Below are 14,683 nucleotides of genomic sequence, written 5' to 3'. Positions count from 1 at the left end.
TCTAAAACTCTTTATAAATAGGTGTTTAATGTTGTATAACACCATCCTTAAAGGAAGTTAATATTAATAGAGATAATAAGTAATACTACCATATAATGTGGACTTAACCCCTTTGGATGCACATATGTATTAAAAGCGAAAGTTTCGAAAAGCAATACGGAATCATCTCCACTGTTGGTCCTCGATGTGATGGTACACGTATGAATGAGTAGGATACGTGTCGTATTATAAATACTGAATATATTTAATCAGAAAGTGGGATATTCCAAACAAGTTGAGATGGCCGAGTTGGTCTAAGGCGCCAGATTAAGGTTCTGGTCCGAAAGGGCGTGGGTTCAAATCCCACTCTCAACAAATGATTTTTATTAACTTCTCTTTTCTTTTTTTCTTTTTTATTAACTTCTCTTTTCTTTTTTTCCTTTTTATTAACTTCTCTTTTCTTTTTTTCATTTTTATTAACTTCTCTTTTCTTTTTTTTTCTTTTTTATTAACTTCTCTTTTCTTTTTTTCATTTATGGTAACAGTTAATACTAGTTGGTAAACTACGTGCATCTAGCAGCTAGCAGCCAATTTCAAGTAACTTTTGGAATTTAGAGGAAAATCTTGTTTAAATGTTTATTTGCGCAATCATACTTTCGAAATGAATAATAACATATGATTTATAACGGTAAACTTCTCAACAAATGATTTTTATTAACTTCTCTTTTCTTTTTTTCATTTATGGTAACAGTTAATACTAGTTGGTAAACTACGTGCATCTAGCAGCCAATTTCAAGTAATTTTTGGAATTCAGAGGAAAATCTTGTTTAAATGTTTATTTGGGCAATCATACTCTCGAAATGAATAATAACAGATGATTTATAACGGTAAACTAATCAATTAAAAACCTAAAAGTAAATTATTTATCCACACTTTTTTTTTTTTAATCTTAAAATAGAAGAGCATTCAAAAAACAAATTTTAAGCAGTTATTTTAGTTTTTTCTTTTTTTTAAGAAAAAAAAATTACATTTTCGAACAAGCTTCAATTTTCTTTCAAAAACATTTTAAAGAATTTTATTTAGAGTTTTTGTAAAGATTTAGATGATTATACATATTGAAATCACTACTCACAAACTGACAATTTTAAGAGAATAATTCCATCAACTTATTTATTAGAACACTTAATTTGTGAGGACACGCTTAAAAGAAACTAAATTCCTCAAAATAAAATCTGACGGTCGGTGTGTGTGTGTGTGTGATATAAATATTTGTACATCATTAAAGCTAATTTGTGAGGAATCTCTCAAGTACTAATCTGAAGAAATGAAGTGAAGCCACATGGATATTCTGTTCAATAATTTGTTGATTAAGGCAACACTAAACCTTTTCCTTTGGCACTTTAAAGGCTTGGCTCCGAAAGAGAATTATGGAATATGACCATATAAATATATATAAATATACATACGGTTCTGGAGGGTTTGCAAAAGAATTTTGGACAATAATAATTGCGGGACTCCGCGTGGAGAATTGAAAAGGGGAATATAAGAAGGTTATTTGGGTAATATGCCGTCAGAAATGGACTTAGAAACAGAACAGAACCAAATCTGCCCTTTTCTTCGATTTGCAAATGCTTAGAAAACGAAAAAAAGATAAAAGAAAAAAAAAAAAAACTGAAAATTTTGATATTCGATACCTTTCTCAGAGAGTATATATATGAGCAGCTTTGAAGCTCAAGTATTCAAAGCTGGGACGAGCAGAATCCTGGTCTTCTTCTTCTTCGATAAATATATACAACTTGATATATTGGTTAAGTTGCTATATATATATATAGAGAGAGAGAGAGAAAGAGAGAGAAAGAGAGAAAATAATGGCAGCTGGGAATGAATGGCTGCATGGCTATTTGGAAGCGATTCTGGACGTAGGAAGCAAGACAAGCAAAAAACAAGAAGGGAAGCACAGAATTACCAGGTTTGATGACAAACAAAAGAAAGGGAAGCTGTTTTGTCCAACAAAATACTTCGTTGAAGAGGTCGTTTACAGCTTCGATGAGTCTGATCTCTACAAAACTTGGACCAAGGTTTTCTTTACGCATTAATTAATTACCTCTCTCTCCCCCTCCCTTTCTTCACTACATATATCTCTTGTTATTTCAATTAGCAGCATGCATGATTTAAATTATTAGTATACTCACATGCACTACTGTATTCCTCAACATTTTTTGGTTCATAATTTCTGATTACTTGTTTTTCTTTTTTATTTAAGTAATATTAATTGACATAAATTTTCCATCACTATTTTTGTTCAGTTATATCGAAAAGAAGTTCAAATTACTAACTGTTAATAAAAAGAAACAAAAAAAGACAACGTGACACATAAGGGTATATATTCCTTTCTAATCTAAAAGCAAGGAAACGTCAGCGCCCCCACTCTTGCTTACCTCTTTTTGGCCACTTTTTGATGGGGGAATATTATGAGTGTAACCTTTTGTATTAGCTCTCACAGTTAATTGCAAACTACCGCTTAGGAAATAAAAAAAATTATCCAAGTATTGCATGCTAGAATAGGTAGGAATTTAATCACGCAAGATCGTTGGTTGAGACTTGTACCTGATGAATCGAAAGTCCTTTTGCTTAGCTTCCAGATTTCTAAGCTGCCTTGGATAAATGATAAAACTTCCCAATCCAGTAAGCTAAACTGTATCCTTCCTGTTAAATCACTGTCCAAAACCTTATTACTCTTTCAATCAATAATCAAAATTTTATGCTAACACGAGATCATAATATTGCAGGAATTTAAACTAGACCGGATAAATTCTATCGGTTAATATATTTAAAAAATACATTTCTCCCATAACAGTGTCAAGATGATCCATCGTAAAAAATGAATCTTCTCGATACTGCTCTTCTCCTAACGAATTAAGTTTAAGATGGAAGTCCATACCAACATATCATTAAAGGGGAAATAGAACTTATGCGATGATTGTACTTACAGGTGATTGCAACTAGGAATACACGTGACCGCAATAATAGACTGGAGAACATGTGCTGGCGCATTTGGCATCTGGCTCGGAAGAAGAAGCAGGTGAATGTTAAATATGCAATTCATACTTCTAGCAAATATGTGATTACTGATGCATCCTAGTTTAGCATCGAATGATCTTACACGTTTTTATTTTTTGGTTGAAAATGCAAGAGACTCAATTGTTCACCACTGAATTCCAAGTCAAGTGATAACGAGTATTATCGTTTAAAGTTAGTTTAAGGCAGTATTACTTATTAGCCTACCAGAAGAATAATTTGGTGTTTTCATTTTTGGCTAAATATATGTTTTGATACCTAATGTTTCAGTGGTTTTTAAATTTAGTGTCCAAAGTTTTAAAATTTTCAATTTAATCTTTTATATTTTTATATTTGTCAATTATACTAATGGAATACTATATTGAATTGGTAGAAATTTCAAGAAGAAATTTGATCACCTATTCAATTTTTCCTTGAATTATTAAAAGTTGGCAACCTTTTTTAAATTTGAACGTAACTCATTCAAATTTTTAAGAACTCACTAATATCTACCACAAGTCAATTTTAACCTTCCTAGTTGTGAGGGTATAATTGAAATTTTTTAAAAGACAAGGAACTAAATTAAAATATTTTAAATAGTAGGGATCAAATTGAAAAAAACACTCAAATAGTAGGGACCAAAACATAGATAACCATTATTTTATCGTAATCTAAATTATTTTCTAATATTAAAAACACGGACAAAAGTTTCTTAAAAAACAGGTTGCAAAACAGGTTTTGAAAACAAAATTTGATAACTTTCATCCAAAAGCTCTTTAACTCTCTCAAACTCGCCTTTGAAAACAATAAAAGAGAGAGAGAACTTTATTAACTCCTAACCAAGTACAGTGCAGACGTGTGTTACGAGCTAGTGTTTATGAAAGTGCATGCAGAATTTCCCCTTTTAGTTCCCTACATCTCCAAATCCTTCCAGTTCAATGTAAACTAGTCATAGGCTCTAGCATATATTAAACTTACAAATATTCTTATGGTATGTGACACGAACAGATAGCTTGGGATGATGAACAAAAACTAACAAACCGACGACTGGAACGAGAGCAAGGTCGGAGCGATGCTTCTGACGATCTCTCAGAGGGCTCAGAGGGAGAAAAAGAGCAAGGGGACACTAACATATCCGAGTCTATCAAAGATACTCCTATTATTAATTCTGACACTCAAATTTGGCCAGATGATGAAAAGTCTAGAAGCCTTTATATTGTCTTAATCAGGTATACACTCAAGTACTCCAATTTCAATGGATGATCATCAAGGATTTAAACAATAGAACAACTAGACCGAGTAAATTCATTTAAATAGCTAAGAGGACAATGCGTGCAGCAATAACTGATATAAATATGTGTACCTTTTAATGTGAAGTTTGTGATTCTTCCAGTATCCATGGGCTGGTGCGAGGAGAAAATATGGAACTTGGAAGAGATTCTGATACGGGTGGCCAGGTATGATGAAATTTGTCAAGTCCTTTTAAAAGCAATAAGATACAGAAAAAGTAGAAGGGAAAGAAAACATGCCTCTTTATCTCCTTCCTTCAGAAATACTCATCTGCAATGAAAGGCCCTGCATGACAAAGCTTACAATATCGAAAGCATTTAACTACTATCTATTTATCTTTACCTGTAGCTTCTTTAATTTCAGGTCAAATATGTGGTAGAACTTGCTCGAGCTTTAGCCAATACAAAAAGGGTGCACCGTGTTGATCTCCTAACTAGACAAATCTCCTCACCTGAGGTAGATTCCAGTTATGGAGAGCCCGTAGAGATGTTGTCGTGCCCATCTGACGGAACTGGAAACTGTGGTGCCTACATTATTCGAATTCCATGTGGACCTCGTGATAAGTGTGTGCTAAATATTGTTCCCTTCCCCCCTCAACATTTACATTCTAATTGTGGCAATTAACACGCAAGCAAATCTTGTAACAGATACGTACCAAAAGAATCCCTCTGGCCATACATACCTGAATTCGTCGATGGAGCTTTCAACCACATTGTTAACATGGCAAGAGCTTTGGGTGAAGAAGTTGCAGGAGGAAATCCAATTTGGCCTTATGTCATCCATGGTCATTATGCAGATGCAGGGGAGGTGGCTGCTCACTTGTCTGGGGCACTGAATGTGCCAATGGTGCTAACAGGACATTCTTTGGGCAGGAACAAATTTGAACAATTGCTTAAACAAGGGAGGTTGTCAAAAGAGGACATCAATGCAACCTATAACATTATCAGGAGAATTGGGGCAGAGGAGTTGGGGTTGGACACTGCTGAGATGGTGGTTACTAGCACAAGGCAAGAGATAGATGAACAATGGGGATTGTATGATGGTTTCGATCTCAAGTTGGAGAGGAAGCTTAGGGTTCGAAGGCAGCGAGGAGTGAGTTGCCTTGGTAGATCCATGCCTAGAATGGTGGTATGTTATACATGCGACCTCTTGAAGCTTTCTCTTTTCTTGCATTAAGAAGAATAGCTGCCATAATCCAAATTCATTCACATATATATTTATTTCATTTGTCACATCTAGATGATAGTGGAAAGAAGATAGGAAATTTTGGTTGGAATATTTTGTCTTGAACATATACTTATCATCCTTCGGCCTTAGGTTATACCTCCAGGCATGGATTTCAGCAATGTTACAATCCAAGATCCAATGGAAAGCGACGGAGACCTGAAGTCATTGATCGGACCAGACAGAGTTAGAGCTCAAAACAATAGAAATATACCTCCAATCTGGAATGAGGTTCCATATTCTTCTTTCATCCTTTGTACTATTCCTGAAAAAATTGAATTCATTGAAAATAGTACAGATTGATAAAATTACTTTCAGCTTTCTTCTCTTTAGCAAAGTAAGAGAATTTCTTAACGAATCTCATAGAACAAACTGGATGCAGATTATGCGTTTTCTCACAAATCCTCACAAGCCAATGATACTAGCATTATCCCGTCCTGACCCTAAGAAAAATGTCACCACATTGCTTAAGGCTTTTGGAGAATGTCAAGCCCTGCGGGAGTTGGCCAACTTGGTAATAATATTTTCCCTCCCTTTCTTCTATCATCGCTTATGCGCAGGTCTAGAGCCATATATAAGGACTAACTTTTGTTGACTCTTTACTTTTGCTGAAGGTTCTGATTCTTGGTAACAGAGATGATATTGAAGAAATGTCTACTAATAGCTCCAGTGTTTTGATAACCGTGCTTAAGCTCCTTGATAAGTATGATTTATACGGTCAAGTTGCTTACCCCAAGCACCATAAACAATCTGAAGTTCACCAAATTTACTGTTTGGCAGCAAAAACAAAGGTAAACTTCCCCTGCTAACAAATAGAAAAAAGTTCACAACTAAATTTCTGCATAAAATTGGGTTAAGGATGATATTGTTGTCCCTCTAAGGTGTTAATGTATGCCTAGTTTTGCAAGAATTGACCTGTTACAAAGAAAATATCAACCTACACACCATAGAATAGGCAAAGTTTATGCTAAAGTATTCTATCAATGATATTTAAGACTCTAATAGTACCTCTTGGCGTTGTCTTTTGAAGGGAGTTTTCATCAACCCGGCTTTGGTCGAACCTTTTGGCCTCACTCTTATTGAGGTAAAAAGTTCACACTTCTATTCACAGATTAGAATGAACTTCATCCAGGGCCCATAATAATGTTTAATTGAAACCTAAAAGACAGAAACAGAGTTCCTAAAGCATGAAATTCACGCGAAAAATGCTTTTATAACTGATTACCAGGTTGATTCCATGTCTAAATTTGCAGGCAGCTGCCTATGGCTTACCTGTTGTTGCCACGAAAAATGGAGGACCGGTAGATATTTTGAAGGTAGGCGTTTCAAGAAAATAACTTGCCTAAAGTATGCCTGGATCCGTAATCCTAGCTGTACTATCCAATAAGTTCTTTGTACCATGTTTAATGCCACACGATAAGTATCCTTTTTTATTCTACACAGATTTGTATTTATTGTCAATAATCAAACTAATGTCTTCTCAGGCATTACACAATGGACTCCTCATTGATCCACATGATCACAAAGCAATAGCAGATGCCCTTTTGAAGCTGGTTGCTGACAAAAACTTATGGATGGAATGTCGTAAGAACAGCCTTAAAAACATACACCGATTTTCATGGACAGAACACTGTAAAAACTATCTCTCCCACATTGAGCACTGTTGTAACCGCCATCCTACCATCCGCCATGAGAGCGTACCAATTCCAGAAGAACCCATGAGTGACTCTCTAAAGGATGTAGAAAATCTTTCATTAAGATTCTCCATAGAAGGAGAATTGAAGTTCAATGGAGAGCTCGACAATGCAACGCGGCAGAAGGAACTTATTGAAGCAATTACCAAAAGAATGGTTTCCTCTCATAACAATGACAGTGCAGGTTATTATCCAGGTAGAAGGCAGGGACTATTTGTAATAGCCACAGATTGTTACAATAACAATGGAGAGTATACTGAAAGTTTGCAATCAACAATTAAGAATGTGATGCAAACTGGCTCAGCCTTGGGTTTAGGCAGTATAGGATACGTATTTTTAACAGGATCAAGCTTAAGAGAAACAATGGAGGCACTGAAATGCTGCCAAGTAAGCATAGAAGAATTTGATGCGTTGGTATGCAATAGTGGAAGTGAGCTGTACTATCCATGGCGAGATACAGCAGGTGATACAGATTATGAATCACACATTGAGTACAGATGGCCAGGAGAGAATGTCAGATCGATGGTGACCAGGCTTGCTAAGTTGGAAGGTGGGAACGAGGATGACATAACGGAACATGTAGGCATATGGAGTTCAAGGTGCTGCTCCTACAATGTGAAATCAACTGCCAAAGTAAGAATTCAAATATGCTTTATTGTACTGACTCGACGAATGTAATTTGTGGCCTAGGACTGCACATTTCTCATGATAATCCTAATGTAATGGGCAGATTAGGAAGACCGAAGACCTTCACCAACGGCTGCGGATGCGAGGACTCCGGTGCAATATAGTCTATGTACGAGCAGCATCAAGGTTAAATGTGCTACCATTGTTTGCATCAAGAAGACAGGCACTAAGGTTAGATTCCTTCGATTATGAAACAACAAAGACTCCACAGAAAAAATAAAAAGATGATGATAAGAGTAATTATGGTATTATAAAAATGAATTACCATTGCAATAACTACAGAAGGAAAACAAAGAACGAGAAAGAATTACTTAAATGCCTGCTATTTTGTAGGTACCTTTCAATCAAATGGGGAATTGATCTATCCAAAATGGTCGTGTTCGTTGGGGAGAAAGGAGATACGGATCATGAAGACCTGCTCGTTGGTCTCCACAAGACCATTGTTTTAAAAGGCTCTGTTGAGCATGGGAGTGAAGACAGCTTTAACAGAGAATGTACAGTCACCTTCTCACGTGATAGCCCTAACATTTCCATTTTAGAGGACACTTACGGCGTTCATGATCTTTCGGCAGCACTAAATGTTGCTGAGATCAAGAGCTATTAGCCTGTTCTGTTGCCACATTTGTAAATAACGAAAAAGAAGATGTGACTGCCATAATAAGAAGAATGTACTTCACTTTTCGTAAGAGCATCAATATTCATTAAAATAATAATAATAATAATAATAATAATAATAATAATACAACATAAATTGCATTTTGCAACATTTTACATGATGTTGTTACAGAAAAGGGGTCGCAAAATAACGATCGTTAAATAATTCTCGAAACAAATTGCTGTCATTAATATGCACAAAAGTAGCACGGTAAATATAGTTAGATTTCATTACATCCAACGACGTTGTTTTGCAATCAAGAAGAATTTTGAACTAAGTAGAAGTATTTCTTAGTTCGAGTAGTTGCAACGTTTTCCACAGCAATAGGATTGAGAACATAGCACATTACTCTCGTTAAGAGACAATATAGCACATTGCAAATGCAGCAATAACCCGCTGAGCAAAGTTTTAAGTTTTGACAGATTCTAGCACAAGATCACCATCAAACATCTATTACCCTCTCAATTACCTGCATAGTGGTTAGCTTTGTCCTATTTCTTCTTCACTCTTCCAAACAACAGACTGTTTGCATTATCACGTACTTGAGCTTATTCCAGCCTTGTATTCCTTACCACAAGTGCATTTAATCACACGCGAAATTTCCTACAAAGTACGACATAACTCTTTCTTATTAAAAGACAGAAGAACGTCCACAGTGCAGTTGAATTAAATATATATATATGTACATATAATAAAACCAACCGTCAAATGTTAAGAAAAAAATCACTGATTTCAAATTCACCTTCAGTTTTGCAATTTGGTCTTGAAGGGACTGTGAATACTCAGTTTCTCCAGCTTTATCTGATAAGAGCGCCTTGGACTCTTCCTCCAATGTAACATCATCCATTGCTCTGAGTTCTGGCTGAAGTTTTTATCCAGGAAAAAGTATTAAATAATAGATTATAATAAATCAGGTTGATTCTAGAATGCTTTCATAGAAAATTTGGGATATTATTGATTTGTATGTTCGCAACGTAGCTCCCATAATTGGGTTGTAAAAACTATTGCTATAGTTAGGGGACAACCTTAAGTCAATAGCATAAGGAATTACGATATGTACAGATCACAAAGCAGATAGTGTCCATGTAGAAGGTATTTCATGACTTGCGCTAGATAGCGTCTTCTATTGTGATCTGTTCTCGAGATTCCAAGGTCGTAAGTTGTTTAAATATTATAAGGGTTGATGCTCTTATTTACTACCATCAAATCGATTACCTAGCTAAAATTAATTTATTTTACTAAATAGATAAATATGAGCACCACTAACACTAACCTTGAAATCATTTAATTCGTTCTTAACTTCCTCAATTGACTGTCCAATCTGAAACAAAAATAGATGCCGGTCCAAATTAACAATCTACAGTTAAAAAATGATTCCTATCTTCTTACATGCTCTTTCTTTTCCCATATATGCGGGTGGTAGGAAGTTACGAATGGAAGCACTCTTCTTATAATCGCACATACAACCTTTGACGACATTGATTACCTTGAAGTTCTCCAAAACAACTGCACATTTCATCTTTGAAACTTGACTAAGTTTGGCTTTCGCAGATTCCAACTTACCCAATAAATCTTTCCTCTCTTCCACCTGTAAACCAACATTAGATCAGCACATTATGCTTCAACACACTCGCCAGTCCATGGCAGGAGTTCAGTACCAGATTGTTAGGACTGCAGTAAATACGAGTGCCAGAGATCCCTACGAGAGAGGATGGAATAAAATTAGTATGAATTTCATGCTACAGTAGTTAGATTGTTAAATGGAAGCTCAAATAATCAAATTTTACATTTGAGCTTCACTTGCAAACCATTATATAAAATGTTTCCACGCTATTGATCAAATTGCTATTGATTCAGAAACTAAAATAAATTATTTCTAAAAGCCTTTAACTTTGAAAAACTTTGGAAAATGTCTGACGATTCTACTTTATCATCCATTCTATATCTTAACTGCAAAACTAGTTACAAATAGGATAGATTTAATCTAAAGTGTTCCAAAGTAAACTATTCTACGTATTATGGTTAGTTAAAATCTTGAAGAGGGGATAGGAGGCCCAGAACTACCTCCAACTGTATCATAAGATCCTTCCGTTTCACTTCCTCGCTTAGCAGTTTCAAACGTAACCTGAAATAAATTGTAATCAGTTATGCTGGAAGGAATAACTTATTGCACGCAGTGGGAATGCAAAACCTGCAAACAGAAGAGACCTTAGAAAAGATGATTTAAAGATTAAAACTTCTTCAGCCTTATCTTGTTGTAAATAAAACGATTGGCCCTAGCACAAGCTTTTAACTCCAAATTACTTGCGTGGTGAATAAGGGCCAAGGGTCGTGAATGAACACTTGAACTATCTTCACTCCATCACTTAGATTGATGATTTAGTACATGACGGTTTTATTGAAAAGATCGAGGGCTCAATATTTATCTCTCGTGTTTTATGCATTCCCATTTAAAGCCAATACGATAAGGACCAAGTAACTAAAGGTTGATAAAAGAAAAAAGGTCGTGATCAAGGGCAAATATTCTTGAAAGAAAGATCCAGAGCCAAACTAAGTATATGCTATAAAAATGACATTAAGAGCGTAAAATAAGATGAGACTTGAGCATGAAAAATATAATAGATTCCCACGATGACATTAGAAATTCACATATAGGGATGGAGGAAGCTTCTATTTAGAACCTGAGAAGGAAAAATAATTCATATATGAGCTATAGAATTTAAAATAGACAGATTCAAAACATCTAGTTTCCTATAAAGGAATATTAAATTGTAGCGGCAAGAATCACTTGGATACTTGTTTACTAACTCTCTTTAAACCCATGTACAAAATCTAGCGCCGATATCTATTGGAGCAGTTGAGGGACAACCATCTAATCTCATGAGAGCAAAGAAACGGCAGCTCAAATATACCATAACTACTAATATGATAAGTAGTGGAGAGACAAGAGTGATGATCTAGTGAGAAATACCAATTCGTGCTCTTCCGCTTCTCCGCGGATCATGTTAGCATTTACCCAGTCCTACACCAAAGGTTGCATAATAGACTGAATTTCAAAACATAAATAATGGATTTAGAATTCATGATTTATATGACATGTTTTGGACTTCAACCTGCTGATCTTGGAATTTGAGACTGATGTCCTCAGAAACTTTGGCATAATAATTACTATCATGGTCAAATATACTATTGTTAATAACACAATCACGCACCATTGGTAGAACCAGAAATTCAATACTGCATAGTTCAATCACCTCTTCTCAATAATTTTGGCTCCTAAGCTGACTTTTTCTTGCTGAATGAGCTCGAGTGTCTGTATATCAAACAGTTGAGAGTACTTAACAAGCAAGAGGCGGATGCAAAACAGTATTCGTTGAAATCCATAATGGAAAGAACCTAAACATATTTTTCTCCTCTTGTTAAAATGGAGAATAAGTGAACCGGAGAAAATAGTTCCCTTTGTTCTTTTAGTCTAACGAAACTAGACATCATAGAAACTCTTTTTCTCTTAAACGTATAGATATACAAGAGTTGGGCACAATATCCAGCCTCAGCTCACATATTTGATCGACTAAAGCCAAGAAAAAAAAATTGAGGCCGGACCAGAAGAAAAGTCCAATTCCATTTCATGAGGACACTTGAGGTTGAGCAATATGACTTTCCTTTTTAGTTCATGACTCCACTAAATTGAATCGTATACATTGTATTTACCTAGAAAATTCAATACTAGCGCTGAAATAAGAGAGAGAAAATAAACTTTTGTTCTATTTTCTCCATTTTTGTCAGCGACGAGAATGATGAAATGGAGATAGATTATTTATCATGTAGATGCTACAGCATGGTCCTTTTACACTAACTAAGCAGTTGCTAAACAGCTTTTAGACCTACACGAGAGGGAAAGGACACAAGGAAAGCACCAAGACACCAGTACAGAGAATAGACACCTGTGAAAGTGTACATATGTCATGCTCCAAAGAGGTGATTTTTCTTTGTTGTTCTAATATCTGGGAGCATATTTCACCCTTTGCCCGCATCATTCTCTCAGCATCTTCTTTGAGTTGTTTTAACTCACTTTTTGCTGCATCAAGACGTCTTTAGTGAAAGCAAACTATAGCCATTCGATCTACAACTCAAAAATTTTAGTTTGCTCGAAATATTGAAGTTTTAGGAAAAAACAAAGGTAAGACTACAATTAAATCTGAATTCAACATGCAATAATTCGTGCCGAAGTTCATTCGACCGACCAATTCTCAACAGAAAGTAATCAAACGGCAACAGCTGCTAATCAGCACTACATGTACGAACAAAAATTGGTGAAACCGCCTCCAAAAAATAAATTAGATTGCATATTATATTAAAAGACTTCTAGAATAGTACTGGATTAAGTAATAAACATAAGTAAATAAAATGATAGTTCAGTCCTATTTGGTTGATTTAAGTAATGGTTCAAGGATAATATTGGGAGTTAGTTATATCAGCAAGATATCAGAAAATCTCAGTCTGACTAAAGCAAGAGTAGAATGAGACAAAATCAAAGCACTTCAAACACACGCTATGAATTACAGGGCACCAGGCTGGATGTGCATCAAGAGTAAGCAATCTTATGCCTAAGATAAAAGCAAAGAAGTTAGTTATCACATTAGGTCCAATGGACAATATGTTTGATCGACTTGGAAGAAGATGAATGTTCTTAGGTTTTTGTTACTTGATTCACGTAACTATATATTACCAATATGAGTCGTGACACTCTCGAAACAGGATTATTATACCCCTTTGAAATTTTTGGCAATAACAAAAGCAATAAAATAGATTTTTTGGCCAAACGCGTCTATGAATGAATTAGAAGAATTCTTCAGCCGTCTTTATAAGAAACTGCAAAATCCTTCAGCTTCACTTTGTATAGTCACGGTTGTAGTAGGCATGAATAACCAAAACTACTTTCAAGTAAGCTAGTCATCCATAGATATGTATCAGACTGATTTAGAAACCGGGGAAAAACTTGAGCAAAATGAAAACTAGATGCTATGGAGTTTTGAGCAAGAAAATGATCACAATAACCAGTTAGACATCCTCGAAATGATCTGAAGCGAAATTAAAAAAAATAGTAATAATCGAGGACGAGACAGGAACAAGAGAGAGAATAAATCTACAAAATCTCCGCAAACAAAGTACGTGCTGAATTATTTTTCTAGGTGCAAAAGGAAGAACGTTCAGATAAACAAATAACGAACTAGAAGACTAGAAGTAGAGACTTGACCAGCAGTAAGATCATTCTCCATGGTTCGAATAGTAGTGAAGTGCATGTGCTCTTCCACAGAGATCTTCGAAACTTGATCCTCCACGTCTAAGTCAAGTTTGATACAGAATCAATCCAAAAGTAGCACAATAACGCAACAAAAAATAATTCCGTACGTTAAAACTTGAATTTGAAGGAGCCGATACGTACCGCTCATTTGTAAGCGCAGTGTCTTCATGTACTGCAAATACTCTTCCATCTTCGACAGTCCGCAGAGCAAGAAGCTGTGATTCAGTTCAAGTTTCAGTTCGGTGCCGAGAAAACTTGAAGCGATTGAAATCGCAGAGCGGAAGCCAAGAAATAGAGCGATAAAGCGCGCGCCAGACTGGGATACGATAATACCAACCAACTGAGAGATGCAAATATGGAGGGAAAATTTGTGATTTCTCCTTCGAGATGGACACCTTTATTTTTTAACTTAAATTTGTCCTTTAGCATTTTATGTCAACGGTTTAATATTATTTTGGTTGAGTTATTACTTCAACGGTAATTTCTTCGTGGATAATTAGAATTAAATATTTAAAGGTAGATCTATAATTCTTGAATTAAAAAAAAAAAAAAAGAAAGCCATATATTTTTATATTAGACGTGTAAAGCTTTGATAAATAATGAAAATGGAGTAGTAACACGAAAATTATTGATTCTAAATCATCTCTAATCATAAATCAATATATAGAGGCATTATTAGTTTTTCGTTTTTTAAAAATTAAGAAACACTATTTCTATTTATTAATTTCTTTATATGTCTTTTTTTTTGGGTCCAACATTGACCTCGATCGTATATGCTAGTTTGGGTTCAGC

General features: G+C 35.2%; 2 protein-coding genes, 1 long non-coding RNA gene and 1 other non-coding gene across 9 annotated transcripts; 2 read left to right on the top strand and 2 right to left on the bottom strand.

The window, feature by feature from the left end:
• The first annotated feature begins 273 nt into the window (after positions 1–273).
• Positions 274–354, top strand: TRNAL-AAG. Its single transcript has one exon. It is a non-coding gene; the product is annotated as a tRNA-Leu (tRNA).
• A 731-nt stretch (positions 355–1,085) lies between these two features.
• LOC111808523 (probable sucrose-phosphate synthase 4) lies at positions 1,086–8,617 on the top strand. 3 transcript variants are annotated; one of them, XM_023694568.1, is made up of 14 exons: positions 1,087–2,057; positions 2,972–3,061; positions 4,045–4,265; positions 4,430–4,493; positions 4,690–4,889; positions 4,974–5,454; positions 5,644–5,781; positions 5,933–6,064; positions 6,165–6,341; positions 6,581–6,634; positions 6,804–6,866; positions 7,035–7,877; positions 7,980–8,102; positions 8,265–8,381. In XM_023694568.1, exons 1-14 carry the CDS (start codon positions 1,848–1,850, stop codon positions 8,289–8,291), a joined length of 2,823 nt encoding a protein of 940 aa, XP_023550336.1. In that variant the 5' UTR covers positions 1,087–1,847; the 3' UTR covers positions 8,292–8,381. The 3 variants fall into 3 exon arrangements, with proteins under 3 accessions (XP_023550337.1, XP_023550336.1, XP_023550335.1); XM_023694567.1 differs by having other exon boundaries at positions 1,093–2,057; positions 7,975–8,102; positions 8,265–8,617; XM_023694569.1 differs by lacking the exon at positions 8,265–8,381 and having other exon boundaries at positions 1,086–2,057; positions 7,935–8,026.
• Positions 2,066–4,486, bottom strand: LOC111808525. Its single transcript, XR_002817087.1, has 3 exons — positions 4,400–4,486; positions 2,970–3,040; positions 2,066–2,696 (listed from the first exon to the last, which is right to left on the bottom strand). It is a non-coding gene; the product is annotated as an uncharacterized LOC111808525 (long non-coding RNA).
• Positions 8,618–8,752: 135 nt separating the features above from the next.
• On the bottom strand, positions 8,753–14,239 carry LOC111808353. 4 transcript variants are annotated; one of them, XR_002817054.1, is made up of 13 exons: positions 14,033–14,239; positions 13,844–13,930; positions 12,531–12,664; positions 11,841–11,899; positions 11,700–11,754; positions 11,558–11,608; positions 10,651–10,711; positions 10,245–10,285; positions 10,073–10,174; positions 9,860–9,907; positions 9,329–9,448; positions 9,056–9,189; positions 8,754–8,960 (listed from the first exon to the last, which is right to left on the bottom strand). XR_002817054.1 is itself a non-coding variant. In XM_023694279.1 (12 exons), exons 1-12 carry the CDS (start codon positions 14,079–14,081, stop codon positions 9,121–9,123), a joined length of 876 nt encoding a protein of 291 aa, XP_023550047.1. In that variant the 5' UTR covers positions 14,082–14,239; the 3' UTR covers positions 8,754–9,120. The 4 variants fall into 4 exon arrangements, 3 of the variants coding, with proteins under 3 accessions (XP_023550048.1, XP_023550047.1, XP_023550050.1); XM_023694279.1 differs by having other exon boundaries at positions 8,754–9,189; XM_023694280.1 differs by lacking the exon at positions 9,860–9,907 and having other exon boundaries at positions 8,753–9,189.
• Positions 14,240–14,683: the final 444 nt, after the last annotated feature.

Source organism: Cucurbita pepo, chromosome LG13 (assembly GCF_002806865.2).
Source record: "Cucurbita pepo subsp. pepo cultivar mu-cu-16 chromosome LG13, ASM280686v2, whole genome shotgun sequence".
Taxonomy (NCBI): domain Eukaryota; kingdom Viridiplantae; phylum Streptophyta; class Magnoliopsida; order Cucurbitales; family Cucurbitaceae; genus Cucurbita; species Cucurbita pepo.
Note: the sequence above shows the minus strand (reverse complement) of the source record. Positions and strands in the feature narration are given on the sequence as shown.

Bases quoted from the DNA above. Each gene is read 5' to 3' on its own strand.
- LOC111808523 (XM_023694567.1), top strand. From the start codon at position 1,848: ATGGCAGCTGGGAATGAATGGCTGCATGGCTATTTGGAAGCGATTCTG. The intron at 5,455-5,643 runs GTATGTTATACA...CTTCGGCCTTAG, and splicing joins GATCCATGCCTAGAATGGTG to GTTATACCTCCAGGCATGGA. The intron at 5,782-5,932 runs GTTCCATATTCT...AACTGGATGCAG, and splicing joins TACCTCCAATCTGGAATGAG to ATTATGCGTTTTCTCACAAA.
- LOC111808353 (XM_023694279.1), bottom strand. From the start codon at position 14,081: ATGGAAGAGTATTTGCAGTACATGAAGACACTGCGCTTACAAATGAGC. The intron at 9,449-9,859 runs GTTAGTGTTAGT...TAAAAACTTCAG, and splicing joins ACGAATTAAATGATTTCAAG to CCAGAACTCAGAGCAATGGA. The intron at 9,190-9,328 runs GTGAATTTGAAA...CGTACTTTGTAG, and splicing joins ACCAAATTGCAAAACTGAAG to GAAATTTCGCGTGTGATTAA.